The sequence below is a fragment of the Ornithodoros turicata genome, chromosome 1 (assembly GCF_037126465.1).
Source record: "Ornithodoros turicata isolate Travis chromosome 1, ASM3712646v1, whole genome shotgun sequence".
Classification (NCBI taxonomy): Eukaryota; Metazoa; Arthropoda; class Arachnida; order Ixodida; family Argasidae; genus Ornithodoros; species Ornithodoros turicata.
This window is the reverse complement of record NC_088201.1, coordinates 70169689-70187648: the sequence shown is the minus strand read 5'-3', so window position 1 is coordinate 70187648 and position 17960 is coordinate 70169689. Positions and strand designations below refer to the sequence as shown.

The 17960-nt window shown below is 43.9% G+C and overlaps 1 protein-coding gene across 1 annotated transcript; it reads right to left on the bottom strand.

Moving 5' to 3' along the window:
• Positions 1-345: 345 nt before the first annotated feature.
• Positions 346-1038, bottom strand: LOC135367875 (P2X purinoceptor 7-like). The gene is made up of 3 exons (XM_064601005.1): positions 851-1038; positions 561-776; positions 346-502 (listed from the first exon to the last, which is right to left on the bottom strand). The coding sequence occupies exons 1-3, from the start codon at positions 1036-1038 to the stop codon at positions 346-348; spliced, it is 561 nt and encodes a 186-aa protein (XP_064457075.1).
• Positions 1039-17960: the final 16922 nt, after the last annotated feature.

Here is a 17960-nt window from a genome sequence, read left to right as displayed (position 1 = left end):
TACAAATGTGAGTTGGTCATATGATAATGGATCAGTTACAAGTGCTCCTTTTAGTGAAATCAAGTTAAGTGTTTTCAACCGTTAATTAGCATTTGCAAACCTGGTCAATCTCTAGTGTATAAAAAATTATAAACACAGTTCAGGCGAAGTACAATGATAAAAATTATGTTATTTACTCTCCATATATACAAGACATGAGTACACTAATGTACAAATAGATATGCCCCCAGGCATCCATGCACAAACATAATAATTACAATATTGTGTGACTATCTGAAAGGAAAAAGCAATGAAAAAATTCGCAGCAAGCTAGAAATGAAAATTTGCAGGCATCAATATACATTTTTACAAGTGTGCAGGTTCAAAGCCCTTATACACATCTGATGGAAAAGCATCCCTAATGGCATGCACCACGCAGGCAGGAAGAATCTTCCTATGGTGCTTTCCCAGACCACCCCATATCCACCTTGTGAATTGCCGATAGGCGATATAACGGTTTTTCCTGCAGAAATAAGGTTTTTCCATTCAGTTTGCCGTTCAAGTAGCGCGTAAACACTCACTTGTTCACGGCGATGTCACGTATGTTGCCATACTCTTCAGTATCTCGGATGTACGTAAAAGACACTCGCAGAACTTCGGTGTCGAGGCAGAGTATCTCGAAATATTTGTTGTCTGTAATGCAGTTGACCGTCTGCTTTTTACAGACGTTCTCTACCTCCCGGCAGCACAAACACTCATCCGCGGTATCCATCGGTTTGCACTTCCCGCAAGAACACCTGCACAACGAAAAAACAGCGCTTGTTTCACCTTAAACAAGTGCTTCTCCCTAATACATATAAATTTCACTAACCAGCCCGCGTTCCCGGCACGATCAGATCCTGGTGAGGACGGCGGTGACTCCGGTATATCTGAGGACGATGAATCTTCTGCTGCGACGCACACACTTTCCGGCATGCTATCGTACGAACAGAACTTCTGTGCGCGCGACAGTTCTAGAATGCGGAGTTCTAGCGCACTCAGGTTCGGGAGACTCGACATTTTCGACGTAGAAAGTGGTTGCAGACGCTCACAGCCACTTTCGTTTTCACCGGATTAGCGAGTGGAAGCGCGCGTATTACATGCGTCCTCGACAGATGGCGCGGTGTGATGCCATTGTTGAGAGACTGCCGGTTTCCTACTAGGTACCTAGACATGCAATCATCGAAAATTCGATTTAAAAAAAACTACAGCGATTTCAGCGGAGTTCTTTGACATTTGAACTTTAGAAGGTTCAAGCTTTTCACTGAACATAAAGTTTCGATAGGTTTATATTCACTTTTCGGTCCCTTTAAAAAATAAGGGCAGTCGCGTTTGCATTGCTATCTGTAGGAAAGGACGAGCGTTTTTAATGGAATTGCCTCGCGAACCTGGCGAAGTCTTTGTTTTGGGCAGGGTATTTTATGAGTGCCCGACGCCGGTCCTGCTGTTGTTTGTTTGTTTGTTAGTATGTATCTGTCACGTTCGTAGCGCTGTTCAAGCGCTGGCCGCGTAGCGATAAGCGGTGATTCACCGATTATTCCTGAGCGGTACGACTTAAGCCTTTTCCCTGCTCACTTAAGGAAATTTGTGTATCCCTGTCCTGTGACACAAATGCGTGTAATTTTTCGCGGTTCTTTTCTTCTGTCACTGCTTTTACTCAGAATGTAGGTGAGGGGGGGGAAAAGTCAGCATCCAGGTAGAGCAGGAGAAAGCCGCTCGGTAGAGGAGAGTTCATGAGAATGAAATTTGTTTGTTTTTTGTTATATATCGTTGAGTGTCAGTATTCACTAGAGGTGTGCGAATATTCGAAATTTCGAATATTGTTCGAATATTGTTGATATTCGAACCCTATTCGTATTCGAAAATTTGATAATCGAGAAATTCGAATATTCGAAAATTTCGAATAATGAAGAACAAGCGCCAGCATTCCCGCTAAAATGAACTGAATTCCAGGTATTGGGATTAATCTTGCGAAAATTCCACGTTTGGTACGTCCTTAGCGCGATTTCCAATTGGAATCGGACTTCATGTGCATCCAGCAAAACCGCAAGTTGGCTTCACAGCAAGCTTCCGCGCATTGCGTGCAGCCAACTTTAAGGCACAACGTCTGGTAGGCTACCTAGCCGATTTGATTTTTTTTATGTGTGCTTTCGTTATTTTTTAAAAGATAATACAGACTCGAAGAACTGTTTGTTTGTTTGTTAGTATGTGTCTGTCACCTTCGTAGCGCTGTTCAGGCTTTATTTTCTTTGCAAAAATTCAGACTTTATGGTATTAAGCTGTTCGAGTAGAAGTGACTTTCCGTGCTCGCTTAAGATAGATTGTGTATCCCTGTCCTGTGCTTTCTTCACGCAGGGCCAATGCAAATGAGTATTTAGCATTATGCAATAATTATCAGATAGCAGAAATGGGTGTCTTTGTCACAGTTTATTAGCGTGTGCGTCGTTATTTTATTTATTTTTTTCTCTCATAGCTATGCGAGGAAAAGTTCGTGTAATATTTCGCTGCTCTTTTCTTATTTTCTCTACTTCATGCCCAAGAATTAGGGACAAAACGTAAAGCAGGCTTCACCTAAAACGCCTCCCATAGAGCCTGTGTATTCTGGAACGAAAAGCGCGTGCTACATATTCTGCTGGCAGCGCTTTGCATTCGTTCTCTAATTGCAGCTTGCCTCGGCCGGGACAAAACTTTTGAGCAATTTTTGGGGCATGAATAGTGGCATCTTCAAGGTTCCATTCGGGTTCCAAATTTTGAATCTGTAAAGGGGCCTTCCATCGCCGCACGAACGCGTTGCGGCGAAGCCTACGTTCAAGGCCACGCGCAACCACAGGTTTGGGAAATGGCTCGCCGCAGAAGAGACTACAACAGATAAAGAAGGCAAATAAGAAATAACAATACCAGGAGCAAAGATTTGTGTGTTACCTCACGTGGTAAGGGTATAGGATATAAACAACTAAAAACTTGACAGCAGTTAGGAGAACTAACATCGTTGAGGTTGTAATAAAGAGCAAACGTGTATACATTATGGCTGTTACGAAGTCTGTTGGTATCATCTGCTAAACTGTGAGCAATCAAACAAAACATAAAATAAAGGTGTGGTCGGAGTGAACGGCACAACAAAGACAACAATAAATGATGACGATGAGATGGGTGTTTCACCGCGGAGGTGCGTACCCTACCTCACTGCACGTGGAACATTATGTGAAGATGATGAAGGAAGGATGAAAACACAAGAAAGAACTAAAATGAACAGCAGAAAATGGACCGACGACAGCTTAAGACGACATGTACTACTTTGCACAGGAAAATGTGATATCTGACGTTTTACGATGTGCTAGGGTTGTCAAACCAAGTTTATCGCGGATAGGTTCAAAATTATAGACACCAATGTGTCGGTCATAGAGAATGTCAATGACTCCAAGGGATTCAATGTTGTCATTCGGTCAATCTCTTATCTTTGAAAATTAGTGAAGCTAATTAAGTATACCATTTTAGTTAGCCATCGAACACTGATGAGACCGGCTAGGAAAGATATCCGAGAGGCCAGGTATGTTACGCGCCCAAACGGCGCATCCGGGGCTCTCATAAATTTTTAATAACAACTGTGGCACCTAACAAAGGACAACCTGCATATCCTCATGTGTTTCCATACTGACTCCCGGAAGAATTCGAGGCTCGTTCGAGTAGACCGAATGTACAATCGTATTTATGAAATAGCGCACAAAAAAAGAAGGAAACGAAAAAAAAAATGACATGGTTGCAAAATTTGAGACATACACAAATAAAAGATCTGACTAAAATTGACTAATGAACCAACATTCAGTTTGATTGTAGAAACAAAGTATTTTGAGGCACGATAGATCAGTAAGTTGACTGAATGTTGGCGTGGATATGTCACGGTGACGTAGATGGTGTCGTCTAGACGAAAAAAATGCTGAAGGCTGAAGGCTCGGCAGTGCAGAGAACCTACGGATACGCATGTAACATAAGGGAAGTAGGACAACCATGCACACACGCGCATGACGCTGAACTATAAAACCGATCTATATATTCCGAAACTCCGAGTGGATGAACACACCGTTTGTATAGACTGCCGGTTTCGTTTCTTCTTTCTCGCTCTCTCCTTTTTCCTTTCTCTTTTCTTTCTCTTTTCTTTTTTTTTTTTGGGGGGGGGGGGGGGCTTATTAATACGTGAAGACAATTTATGATACAGCTATTGGATGTCAGGGTGCTCGCTAACGCAGGAGCCTCTCTAGCGAGGAAAGCGCAAAGGCGGTCACGTGGTCGGTTTGTATTACAACACATTACTCTGCTGCCTTTTGACCACAATAATGCTCGTTGCGTTGTCAATGGCATCTGCATTTTGTAGACACTGTAGATATGTCGTTCACCTCGAAACTACAAAAAAGTTAAGAAATCACGACTTTCTGCTGTTTTTGTTTGATTTGCGATTATCTGGCGACTTTCTGTTGTCGTCATCTCTCAAAATCTATCAAAATAAGCACAATTTCAGACAACGAAAAAAAAATTGAAAAGTAAAGAAAATATATCTTTTTGCTTTCCTGTCTTTTATTTTCCATACTTAATACAGCTAAAGCCGTAGTGGCTCAGATCTATCCCTACTGCAGCCTAATGCCGCGTGCTTTTCGACAGCAGTACTCCTGGCTTTTCTTTTCGTCAGTGGAGAGGGTTCTAGCAGGTGTGCTGTCTTATCAGCGTAGTTCTTCTGAAGATTTACAATCTTGATCCAGACGTACATGCTCGCGCTTTCAGCAGACTGTTTGGGACTGTGTTGTTCGCTATCGCGTCTTTTTTCATTAGATCATCTTTGTTTCTGTAGGTGTGAAGAAAAGTTTATTGACCGGTTGATAAGCAACTGCGTGCACCACGTAAAAGTCAGCTGTGTAGCATCGATTGCTAATACGTATGAGTTGAATAAATACGAATGAAGCACGATGAACATTTGATTTACACATAAGAGTTAGTGACGTCTTCATTTTGGGAAAAACTTCGGATGGCTGCATATGCGATCACAATGTCCTCCTTTTAACGTTGAAGCCTAAATAATCGGGGGCACTCCAAACCACGTTACTCAAGCTGTGACGCAACATTTACCTCAGCTTGCCGTCGTCTGGATCTTTGGACGTCGTTCCCGATTTCCGTTCTTAGCTCACCTCGCGTCATAGAGTCCACATCTAACATGCGTGAAACGCGCTGGTTGAGTTCGACACTTATACGTTGCCTCTTTCCTCTTGGATGCCATCTTCTTCCCAGTACATGACGTCACGTTTTTGATATCTCCTAGCCTGTAGCGCAGATGAATTTTCTTCTATCCTTTAACATATTTTAGCCCATCCCATGCTGCGTCCCATTTGTTTGTTCGCCGATGATGTAGGTTCTCTAAAACACAATTTTTCTTTTTCATTCCTTGGCTAGAAGGCCATCCTAGTCAGCGCTGCTGCATGTGGCTCATCGCGGCGTAATGCGAAAAAACAAGTATATACGGGGTCACGCTCTACTGTCCGTACCCCTTGCATTTGTTTCCCAGATCTAGAAACATAGTTAGGACGTTTAACGTCTCCTGACGCAGATCTTTCCCTGCAGTATCTTGCTCAAATTCTTTTACCACACTTCTAAAAAGATCCCACAAGTGTACTAGTTCATCTCTGGTGTCTGAGGAAAGGACTGGAGTCACAACACACACTCTCTCTCTCTCTTTGTTTTTTTTTATTTTCTTTTTTTCTTAGAGCGGTTGCAGACCGGCCACTGCTGCACGGCTCATGATGTACTCGTACCGGGGCATCAAGCGCGGAATTATTATTTTATCTGTATCTTGTTGAGTTGCCCGCTTCATCACGACTTCTGCATTAACCACAGAAAGGCGAGGGCGATTACAGCAGCTATCAACGAAACCCGTGCACAAAAGTAACGACCGACTTATTGTTTTCTTTGATTTTAGTGACTTTTTTTCCCTTCCATACTTCATCTAATGAAATCATTCCTTGTTCATCAAGATATCTACTGGACCTGATAGCACTGCGGTCTTGTCTTGAGTAGGAAGTATGCTAGGACGTTGCCAAAGCTTATTCGCTCTGCGCGCGTTCTTGCTATTGTTCCTGTATGCAAGAGCTTTTGTGCCCCTATTTTCTGCGGCTGAGAATTCTGGGAGTCTGCGACGGGAGTACGAACAGATGGGCCTTTCTATATGTCTTCAGACTGCCTGTACGCCATAGAACGAATAATTGCTAAAAGGGTATTCGATAATCTGTGTGGTAATATACAAGGAATATATTACACGTCCGTGAGAAAGCTGGCAGAGATTATAAAGGGATCTGGTGCGAACGTCAGACTGCTCACTGACAGCAAAACGGAAGTTGCTAAATTCACATCATTAACAGGGAAGAATGACGATTTACTTCTTGAGAATCTACCACGCCTTGTGACCCCAGCCCTGTCCTCGGACACCAGAGATGAACTAGCACAGTTATGGGATCTTTTCAAAGGTGTGGTAAAAGAATTGAGCAATATACTGCAGGGAAAGATCTGCGTCAGGAGACGTTAAACGTCCTAACTATGTTTCTAGATCTGGGAAACAAATGCAAGAGGTACGGACAGTAGAGCGTGACCCCGTATATACATGTTTTTTCGCATCACGCCGCAATGAGCCACATGCAGCAGCGCTGACTAGGATGGCCTTCTAGCCAAGGACTAGAAAAGATAAATTGTGTCTTAGAGAACCTACATCATCGGCGAACAAACAAATGGGACGCAGCATGGGATGGCCTAAAATATGTTAAAGTTGGAAGAAAATTCGTCTGCGCTACAGGCTAGGAGATATCAGAAACGTGACATCACGTACTGGGAAGAAGGTGGCACCCAAGAGGAAAGAGGCCAGGTTTAAGTGTCGAACTCAACCAGCGCGTGTCACGCATGTTAGATGTGGACTCTATGACGCGAGGTGAGCTAAGAACGGACATCGGGAACGACGTCCAAAGATCCAGAAGACGGCAAGCTGAGGCAAATGTTGCGTCACAGCTTGAGTAACGTGGTTTGAAGTGCCCCCGATTATTTTCGCTTCAACGTTAAAAGGAGGACATTGTGATCGCATATGCAGCCATGCGAAGTTTTTCCCAACATGAAGACGTCACTAACTCTTATGTGTAAATCAAATGTTCATCGTGCTTCATTCATATTTATTCAACTCATACGTACTAGCAATCGATGCTACACAACTGACTTGTACGTGGTGCACGCAGTTGCTTATCAACTAGTCAATAAATTTTTCTTCACACCTACAGAAACAAAGATGATCGAATGAAAAAAGACGCGACAGCGAACAACACAGTCCCAAGCAGTCTGCTGAAAGCGCGAGCATGTACGACGGCTGGATCAACGTAGTAAATCTTCAGAAGAAATACGCTGATGAGACAGCGCACCTGCTAGAAACCTCTCCACTGACGAAAAGAAAAGCCAGGAGTACGGCTGTCGAAAAGCACGCGGCATTAGGCTGCAATAGGGGTAGATTTGAGCCACTACGGCGTTAGCTGTATTAAGTATGGAAAATAAAAGACAGGAACGCAGCACGATGCGTTGTTTTTTTTTTTTTTCGTTGTCTGAAATTGTGCTTACTTTGATAGACTTTGATAGATAGAACAGAAAGTCGCCACAAAATCGCAAATGAAACTCAAACAACAGAAGCCGTGACTTCTTAACTTTTTTTGCAGTTTCGAGGTGAACGACATATCTACAGTATCTAAAAAATGCAGATGACATTGACGAGGCAACGAGCATTATTGTGATCAAAAGAGAGCAGAGTAATGTGTTATAATACAAACGGAACACGTGACCGCCTTTTACAATTGCGCTTTCCTCCCTAGAGAGAGGCTCCTGCGTTCGCGAGGAAGCCTGACATCCTATAACTGTATCATAAATTCTCTTCAGGTATTAATAAGCGCACCCCCCCCTCCCCAAAAAAAAAAGAAGAAAGAAAAAGGAAAAAGGAGAGAGCAAGAAAGAAGAAACGAAATCGGCAGTCTATACAAACGGTGTGTTCAGCCACTCGGAGTTTCGGAATATACAGATCGGTTTTATAGTCGAGCGTCATGCGTGTGCGTGCATGGTTGTCCTACTTCCCTCATCTTACATGCGTATCCGTAGGTTCTCTGCACTGCCGAGCCTTCAAGCCTCCAGCATTTTTTTCGTCTAGACGACACCATCTACGTCACCGCGACATATCCACGCCAACACTCACTCAACTTATAGACCTATCGTGCCTCAGAATACCTTGTTTCTATAAGCAAACTGAATGTTGGTTCGTTAGGCACACTTTAGCCCGCCAATTTTAGTCAAATCTTTTATTTTTGTGTGTCTCAAATTTTGCAACCATATCCATTTTTTTTTCTGCGCTATTTTATAAACACGATTGTACATTCGGTCTACTCGAACGAGCCTCGAATTCTTCCGGGAGTCAGTACAGAAACACATAAGGATATACAGGTTGTCCTTCGTTAGGTGCCACAGTTGTTATTAAAAATTTATAGAAGAGCCCCGGGTACCTGGCCTCTCGGATATCTTTCCTAGCCGGTCGCATCAGTGTTCGATGGCTAACTGAAATGGTATACTTAATTAGCTTCACTAATTTTCAAAGATAAGAGATTGACCGCATGACAGCATCGAATCCCTTGGAGTCATTGTACATTCTCTATGACCGACGCATTGGTGTCTATAATTATTAACCTATCCTCCATAAACTTGGTTTGACAGCCCTAGCACATCGTAGAGCCTCAGATATCACATTTTCCAATGCAAAGTAGCACATGTGTCGTCTTAAGCTGTCGTTGGTCTATTTTCTGCCGTTCATTTTAGTTATTTCTTGTGTTTTCATCCTTCATTCATCATCTTCACATAATGTTCCACGTGCAGTGGGGTAGGGTACGCACCTCCGCGGTGAAACACCCCATCTCATTGTCATCATTTATTGTTGTTTTTGTTGTGCCGTTCACTCCGACCACACCTTTATTTTATGTTTTGTTTGATTTCTCACAGTTTAGCAGATACCAACAGACTTCGTAACAGCCATAATGTACACACGTTTGCTCAACGATGTTAGTTCTCCTAACAGCTGTCAAGTTTTTAGCTTTTTATATCCTATACGCTTACCCCGTGAAGTAACACACAAATCTTTGCTCCTCGTATTGTTATTTCTTATTTGTCTTCTTTATCTGTTGTAGACTCTTCTGCGGCGAGCCATTTCCCAAACCTGTGGTTGCGCGTGGCCTTTAACGTACGCTTCGCCGCTACGCGTTCATGCGGCGATTGAAGGCTCCTTTACATGTTCAAAATTTGGATCCCGAATGGAACCTTGAAGATGCCACTATTCATGCCCCCAAAGTGCTCAAAAGTTTCATCTTGGCAGAGGCAACATGCCATTAGAGAACGAATGCAAAGCGGCGCTGCCAGCAGAATATGTAGCACGCGCTTTTCGTTCCAAAATACACAGGCTCTATGGGAGGCGTTTTAGGTGAAGTCTGCTTTACGTTTTGTCCCTAATTCTTGGGCATGTTTTATGTAGAAGAAAGCCTCCTGCGTAAAAGCTGAATAGTGTTCTACCAGTGGAAGTGGGGTTGTTTGTTTGATTTTGTTGGGTGTTCGATATCTTGACGAAGTAAGCAGAGCTTAATTTTGCAGGTTTTTGAGCAGAAATGCTGGTATCTGAGCACGGAGTACAAATTTCTATATTTCTCTGCTCCCTAAGAAAATTTGTACGTCGTTTTCCAAGCAGACCGCGTTTAGTTTACGCAAAATAGAAAAATGAAGTTGTGTATGCTCTATGATGATCCGCCGCAGGCTTAGGCCTTTTCCCCGATCACCAGTGTTTTCGCATTCGATGTCGCATGTCTAGACTTGTTCAGTAGTGTTGCAATTTTTACCCTTCGCTAATATCTTGTTGCTGCCGTCTTGTGTTAGACGTTGAGCTTCGTAGCGATGTGCGGTAACGCTACGATTATTTCTGAGCGCTCCGTGTGTTTAATGCGTTGTCCTCTGTGCGTGCATGCGTGTGCTTTTTTTCCTGATTTGTGACGTCATCGTGGCATGTCCGGACTTGTTTAGCAGTGTTGCAATTTTAGCCGCTGCTAGTATGTTGTTGGTGTCATGTTGTGCTAGCCGTCGAGTTTCGTTGGGATAAGCGTTGATTCTCCGGTTATTTCTGAGCGGTTCGACTGAAGCCTTTTCCCTGCTCAGTTATGGAAATTTGTGTATCCCTGTCCTGTGCTTTCTTTACGCAAGGGTAATGCGGCTGTGTATGTGGCATTATGCAAGAATTATCTGGTGGCAGAAATGGGTGTCTTTTTCTCAGTGTATTGGCGTGCGCTACGGTTTCTCGCAGTTACAGCTCTTGGAGCACAAATGCGTGTAATTTTTCGCGGTTCTTTTCTCCTTTCACGGCTTTTACTCAGAATGTAGATGAGGAGAAACAGTCAGCATCCAGGTAGAGCAGGAGAAAGCCGCTCGGCAGAGGAGAGTTCATGAGAATGGAATTTGTTTGTTTTTTGTTATATGTTGAGTGTCAGTATTCGCTTTCCTCGATATGTGGAGGAAGTCAGCCGTTACAGGTATTTGTGCAGAAATGCTGGTATCTGAGTGTGTGGAGTAGAAATTCCTATAAAGCACCTCTCCTTGTGCATTCCTGAGCTGCTGTGTGCGCGCGCGTGCTTCTTTTTCCTGGTTTGCGACGTCATGATGGCATGTTGGGGCTTGTTTAGCAGTGTTGCAATTTTACCCGCCGCTATTATCTTGTTGTTGTTATCTTGTGTTAGCCGCGTAGCGATGTCCAGTGACTCTGCTATTATTCCTGAGGTCTTAAGCCTTTTCCCTGCTCACCTGAGGAAAGTTGTGTATCCCTGTCCTGTGCTTTCTTTGCGACAATGCGTCTGTGTATGTGGCACTATCAGATAGCAGACATGAGTGTCTTTTTCTTGGTTTATTGGCATATGCTTCAGGTTTTTTAAGTCAAGCACAAGTGCGAGCAAATTTTTCGCTGCTCTCTTCCTCAAATCACCGATTTTACTCAGAAGAAAGTCGCATGGTACAGCTGAGAAGAGGGTTTCTCTGATTGTTTGTTAGATGTTGTTAGGAGCTCGGTATGTTGAGGAAGTCAGCTGTATCCGTAAAGAAATGCTTGCATCTGAGCGCAGGATAGGAATTCCTGAAGCACGGCACCCTCAGTGTAAATTAATTATTTTGGATGTGAGTCTGCTTCCCTGCATGACAAGGCTGAAATGGGAAGAGAGAAAAAATTGGAGCGCTTCATTAATAGCGATCCAAGTAATAGGGCAATTATAGTTTCCATAGAAAGTAGAATTTTAATGGGCTCCTAAATTATAGTTTTGTAGTAGTTTTTCTAAACTGCAATGCAATAATCATTAATATAGTATACGAATGCCATCGTGTTCCCGTAAAGGCGTTCTGTCTTGTGCTTTGGCGTGCGCGAATCGAACTTTGCCCCCGGCTTTCGTGCCTTTTTGCTCGCAATGCGCGAATGGAACTTTGCCCCCCCGGCTTCCGCGCCTTTTTGCTCGCAGGTGTAGCCTCAGACAACGAATGTATGAGCATAGAAAGGGTCATGTATTACATAAGCCTGGAGGTGATGTTGAGTAGTCTCACTTCTTATTTTAAGGAGCAGTGGTAGTTTACTGTAATTCTAATGACCATGATGAGCCTTTGGGGTGAAAATCGTTAATATGCACGGCGCTTTTTTGTTGAATTTAATGAGAGAATGAATGTCATTAAGAGTAGGACAAAGGAAATAATCTTGCGATTCAATGAATGATAAGAGTCTTTGCCGCTGTCTTCTTCTTCAGACAGGATGTGATGACGTCACGCAGTCTGTAGCAATGCATTGACTGTCACTGAAAAAAAAAAGTGTAGCAATAGAAAAATGGTGTGTATTGCCCTGGACGGATTTATGATGAGCACTGTTTTTGAATAAGAGGAGTGCGTGTGCTTAGAAATAGTTTGATGCTGGTTTCTTTTCGCTTTTTCCCCCTTGTTGTCTGACAAACATGCACTGACATGCCTGGGCTTGTTCTGACATGCTTTCCTTCTACATGTAGCTTTTTTCTTTTTGTACAAGAAATATTCTTGACGATAGTGCTGCCTTGAATGGGAGTAGAGCTATTCTTAATAATTTTGCGATTCATTTAGTTCAGAGAGTAACCGCGAGGGGGACAGGTGTGTGACTATATGCAGGAGGAACAAAGCGTCATTATTCACTTAGCTGCATGGCTCTCGGCTGAGATGGACATGTCTTGCTGAACCATTATTTTTTCCCTGTACAGTAAGACCACGGTCCCCAAGGGACCGTGGTAAGACTTTGGGAATGAAATGCTACAATCGCCTCTTTTCTATGGTGCTCTTCTGCAATAGTTCCCTATGCAATCATTATAGTAGAATAAAGGAAATAATCTTGGGATAGTGATTCAATAAATAACAGGTCCCATGTCTAGAGCGTACGCGTCCTTGAGCCACGCACCTGCATGATGACGTCATACCACGAGACCATTGTTTCAGGTAGACCTTGTCTAGAGGAGCATTAGTGGAAAAAAACTGTGTAGTCCTGAAACAATAGGATGACGTCACGACCAATGAGAACGGCCTGCAGGGGGCGCAAGGATTCACTTCTCTCTTGGACACTGACGGGTCTGGACACGCAAATTCTGCTCCTGGCGTTGACCGTCAGTGGAAGAGCGTAGCTTCGGTGGGGTTCTGTCTGCCTCTGATGGGGTGCGGATGTGTGGTTCGTCACTGGTGAATGGTGTTCGACGATGCAGGTGGATTTTGTGACGAGCGGATTTACAATGAGGGAATGCTGTGAATGGGAAAAATGATGGTGAGTGCCTTTTTCACTCTGTTCAAGTGTTTGTTTTCCTCTGTTGCCCAGCAGTCGTACGATTTGTCCTGACGTGTCCTGACATGCCCCGATATGCATGCTTTCCTGTGTTGACGTTTCGTATTTTTTTTCTTTTTTGACAAGGGACATTGTTGTCTTGACGATAGTGCTGCCCTGAGTTCTGCGCTCCTGGTTACCCGTACTCTGTGTTGATTTGTTGAGTGCCTAGTCCTCTTATTTGTCGTTGATGGAGTTACGAGTTAGGATATTTTGTTCTTTTGCAAGTCTGATTTAGTAAGACTTTGGAATTCCTACGATCAGCTTTCATGCATGGTGCTCTTCTGCAATAGTTTCCTATTCAATCGTTATAGAAGAATAAAGGAAATAATCTTGGGATAGTGATTCAATAAATAATAGGTCCCCTGTCTAGAGCGTACGCGTCCTTGAGCCACGCAGCTGCATGATGACGTCATACTGTGGCTTCACTGCAGATTGACCAAAGGAGCATTAGTGGAAAAAAAACAGGGTAGCCCTGAGACAATAGGATGATGTCTGGACCAATGAGAACGGCCAGCAGGGGGCGCAGGAATGCTCTTCTCTCTTAGCCTCACGACCAATGAGAACGGCCAGCAGGGGGCGCAGGAATGCCCTTCTCTCTTAGCCTCTCGCAGATGGTCGCTCCAGAGGGTCTACGAGCGCGCGCATGCGTAGCACCCGTAGAGTGGCGCCCCAGTCAGTTTCTCTCCGGCTGTCGCGGAAAGCAGACGTGCGCTCCCCGCGCTCGCTCAGTTTCTGGCTGGTTGTCACGGAGAGCAGTCGCATCGGTCTGCGCTCCTGCTGTGGTGAGGTGATTTGTTGTGTAACTAATGCTTTCGCCAACTTTGTTCCCGCTTTGTTTGTGATTTTCATGCCCGTGCACGTCGGGTGCTGGTTGCTGTTGTCCAGGAATTCCCGCCATTTTCTATCATCTTCTGCCTTGGGACCGGGAGTAGCGCTGGCATGATTCTTAATAATTTTGTGGTGAGATTAGTTGAGAAAGTAACCGCTAGGGGCTGCAGCTGTGAGGCTTTATACAGGAGAAAAAAACCATTACGAGTCAGTTCTCTGCCTGCCTCTCGGATGGAGCAGTCGCATCGTTCTGCGCTCCTGTTCTGGTGGGCTCATTTGTTGTGTAACTAATTGTTTTTTCTTGTTAGCTATTGATGGTTTGCATACTCTTGCTTTCCCAGCCTCTGTATTACGAGTGTTTTTCTCCTTGCATGTCCAGAGCTGTCCTAACTTGCCCAGACATGCCATGATGACGTCACAGCTGACGTCACAGGATGTCCGGAACTGGTGGTCATAGCTGCGATGCTTTGCAACCTGCCTCCGTGCTCCGTCGCCCAGCGACAGTCGGCGGCCGTTCCGGACCGCTTTCTTCAAGATGGCGTCAACTAAACTCCTTCTCTCCACTCTATCTCTATCTATTTTTTTTATTTTTATCAGCTCAACTAGCCCACAACTCACACAGTGGTCTGGACACGTCCTAGATGGTCCCCAATTAGTGTAATGACTCCCTGAATTATCCTGATTAATGTGGGGTCCCAATTAGCTCTAATTGCTCATTAATGGCGTCCAGGCCACTGTGTGAGTTGTGGGCCAGTTGAGCTGATCCCATACTACTCAGTTATACACTTGTTCATTTCGATAAATTACAATTGTCCTATTCCAAACTCTGAAGTTTTCGTTTGTTGTCTTGATTGAGGAATTCAGAATGCATTATATAATGATGTCTTATTATTGGTCGCTTGAATCCAGCGTTGATTAATGCAATCGATACGTTGTCGTCGTATTTGTATCGCTTCAGCAACTTACACTTTGTTGCGACGAGCTTGGACGATCTCTTATTTATATTTCCTTTCTTTGTATGAAGATTCTTGAATGGCGTACAAGACAGTATTAGATGAAAATCGTCCGGTGGTCCACCGCAGTTGATATGTTCGTTGAGTTTCAATAAGTGATGATACATCAGACCTTGTACAACGATATTGAACTTCTGCTCATTCGACATCGTTGCAAGAACTGATAGACGAAAATAATTGCGTAGCCCTGGTAGTGGAACATATCATGTGATAAGATTTTTTATGTACTTTCCATCTCAATAGTTAGGTGAAATTTCAATAAATCCGTAATGAATCGTGCGATATAGACCGCTTGTATATGATAATTTGATCTCACTGCTTTCTTGATGAATGCACTGCCCATTGCAATCATTACAATTGCATCTGGTCTAGTGTATTTCAATTCTTCATTAGTAAACCTCAAAAACTCCGCCATCAATCCCAGTGGTCCTTCCGATGCTGATGTGCAGATATTTTTATAACTATTCTAGATCCGCCATACAAATTCTTGCGCCATCAATTCTGTAGTTTGTACCATATCTCTGAATACGACCATGTCTAGGACGTATTGAAATGCAGTGATAATGGAATCATTTCGCGGCCCTTCCTTTTCGAAGCAGTTTTTTATCACATCTCCCCACGACTTATAGTAACGAATACAAAATCCGTCAGTGTAGAGCAATTGTCTGTCCTGTTTTCGAGTGTGCATCTACACATAGTTAAAATCATATCTATGCGCATTTTATTGTTTAAAAATTTATTATCTGGTTTAGAATGTTATTAAGCGTTTAAGTTGAAAGGATCAGGACTAGCCATCAGCGGGGACTTTAGTCGTAAAGTTCGCACTGCAAGACAACGCCTTCTCCAATATGCAAAAGAAATGAAATGCAAATTTGCTCTGGGACATGACAAATTGTATATGAATGGGAAGTGTTTTATATTGGACACCATTACAAAGAGCATTGTTGAATTAGATCCACCCACTATACCCCAGCCTCACGCCTCAGACAACACTAGTGAGCCCCCTAGCACGTCTCAGCGTGAAAATTGAAGCATTGAGCATTCGAAGGTTGTCTTAGTCAATGCTCGAAGCCTGGTAAATAAAATTCATGAACTTGAAAATATTTTACTTGCCCATGACCCTCATATTCTAGCTGTCACGGAGACCTGGGGGCTTAATCACTTCCATCGTTCGCGAGCCAACGAGGGGCGGAGCTCTCGTTAACACGAACACGTGACACGTTTCACGTGACGCGTGACGCGCTTTTTTTGTTAACGGGCCAAAGGCGTAATCTCTTGCTCGCGTAAAGACCGACGGCGTCGTCTGCCTAACGAATGCGTTCACAGGCTTCATCGCCTACATGGCTCATGATCTAACGAAGCGCGAGGCACTCGGGAGCTCGAGCACGTGGTGTACGACGCGCTCTTTTCGTTAAAGCGACATGGGCGTAATCTCTCGGTCCAGTTACGTCGTTTGCCTAACGAGTGGGTCTACCCACTCTCGGACTACCCACTCGGACTACCCACTCGTTAGAGTGTGAAACATCTTCATTTTGAGATTTGCAGAAGCGGAATTTCTGCGGAAACGAACAGGTATTGCTCCACGACTGTGTACAAAATGACAGGCTCCCCCTTTCATCGTATTTACACCAGTGGTTACATGAGGGCTGTGAGATATTGTCGAGAAGATACAGATGAAGACGAGGAAGAAGCCAAAGAAGTGACAACGACAAGCCACAGACAAACCATAGACAAACCATGCAAGCTATCCAAACAAAATTAAACAACCTCACTGGTCGAAAAGATTGTAGCCTCGTTGGCAGCTGTAGTTCGTTCAGGACGGTGACATCACAACACGTAAGGGCTCGTAACGGGCACGATAGCCTCAACGAAGAGGCTTTCTTCGTTTCGTTATTGCTAACGACTCGCTGACGTTGAAGCTGCCAAACAAAGTTGGCGGAAGGGTTCTTCGATTGGGCGATCACACAAGCGGCTAAGTGTGCCCCACAGACGTGATGGCGTCAGGATGCCTTTCAACTGGACGAGACAGATTTTGGAAAGTTCTTCCATCCGCGAAGAAACGCTCTCCGCGCCGTTTGTGAGGACTTGCGACAGTGTACTTCACTCTGTCTTGGTAGCTGCGGGTGTTGTGATGAACAACAAAGGCGAAATGGATGCATATAGTAGTGTTCGAATTGTTCTCTTCAATACTATATTGCGCACATAGTGTTGATGTTGCAATGAACGCGAAAAGCAAAGGATTCTGCACATTTCATGAGGCCGATTGTCTTGAATAGTTCCATAACATTCTCTTGCTTCGCGGTGCTCACACGGAATTAAAAAGTTCACTGACGTTCTGTTCAAGCTCACTAGAAAAACGTTGCACTGGGAATTTATTTTAAGTCTATACTGTTTATGAAGCCTGACAGTAAGGCTGCGCGTTGTACTTCCATGCTTGAAGCAAAAATTTACATAAAGTTAATGAAATAAGTGTATACGTTGAGGAGAACGGGCAGCCTCGTCCTCTTTCTTCTTTTGATACTTCTGATACCACTACGTCTTCCCTTTCTGGTCTCGGACTCCCATGTGCCCTAGAACTCAACACACACTAGATCTCGTTACATACTTAAGACCATTCTCACCCGACACCATCGTCAGGGCAGGAAAATGATTTAAATTTTTTGGGGTATTTTTGCTTGACTATTATCCTTACAGTGACGTACTGTTTGTTCATTATTTTCACACGACTAGCGGGCCATATATTGAGACGGAAAGAAAACGAAGATGGTGAACGAGCATGGGAACGAACGTTGCAACGCAACGAGCATGTATGAGAGTACGAGAATGCGAGCTATCGGAACAAATGAAACAGTTCTATAGGACGGAGAAGATGCAGCCTCGCTGCCAGCCAGCTCTTCACTCAGGGCGGTGACATCACAACACGTGGGCGCTCGCAACGCGCACAATAACCACAAAGAAGAAGCTTCACGAGAAGCACAGATTGTGACCACAGCAAGGCATCGATAAAGTTGCTCGTTTCGTAAGCCTGAACGACTCGTTCAGCTGTCTCGTGCCGTTAAGTTAAACGTGTGAAACGATTAAGCCCACTGGCTACACCCAAACATAGATGAAAACAAGGTGGTTCCACCTCATTATAAGGTGTATAGAACAGA

Bases quoted from the DNA above. Each gene is read 5' to 3' on its own strand.
- LOC135367875 (XM_064601005.1), bottom strand. From the start codon at position 1,038: ATGTCGAGTCTCCCGAACCTGAGTGCGCTAGAACTCCGCATTCTAGAA. The intron at 777-850 runs GTTAGTGAAATT...TTCGTTGTGCAG, and splicing joins CGTGCCGGGAACGCGGGCTG to GTGTTCTTGCGGGAAGTGCA. The intron at 503-560 runs GTGAGTGTTTAC...TTATTTCTGCAG, and splicing joins CGTGACATCGCCGTGAACAA to GAAAAACCGTTATATCGCCT.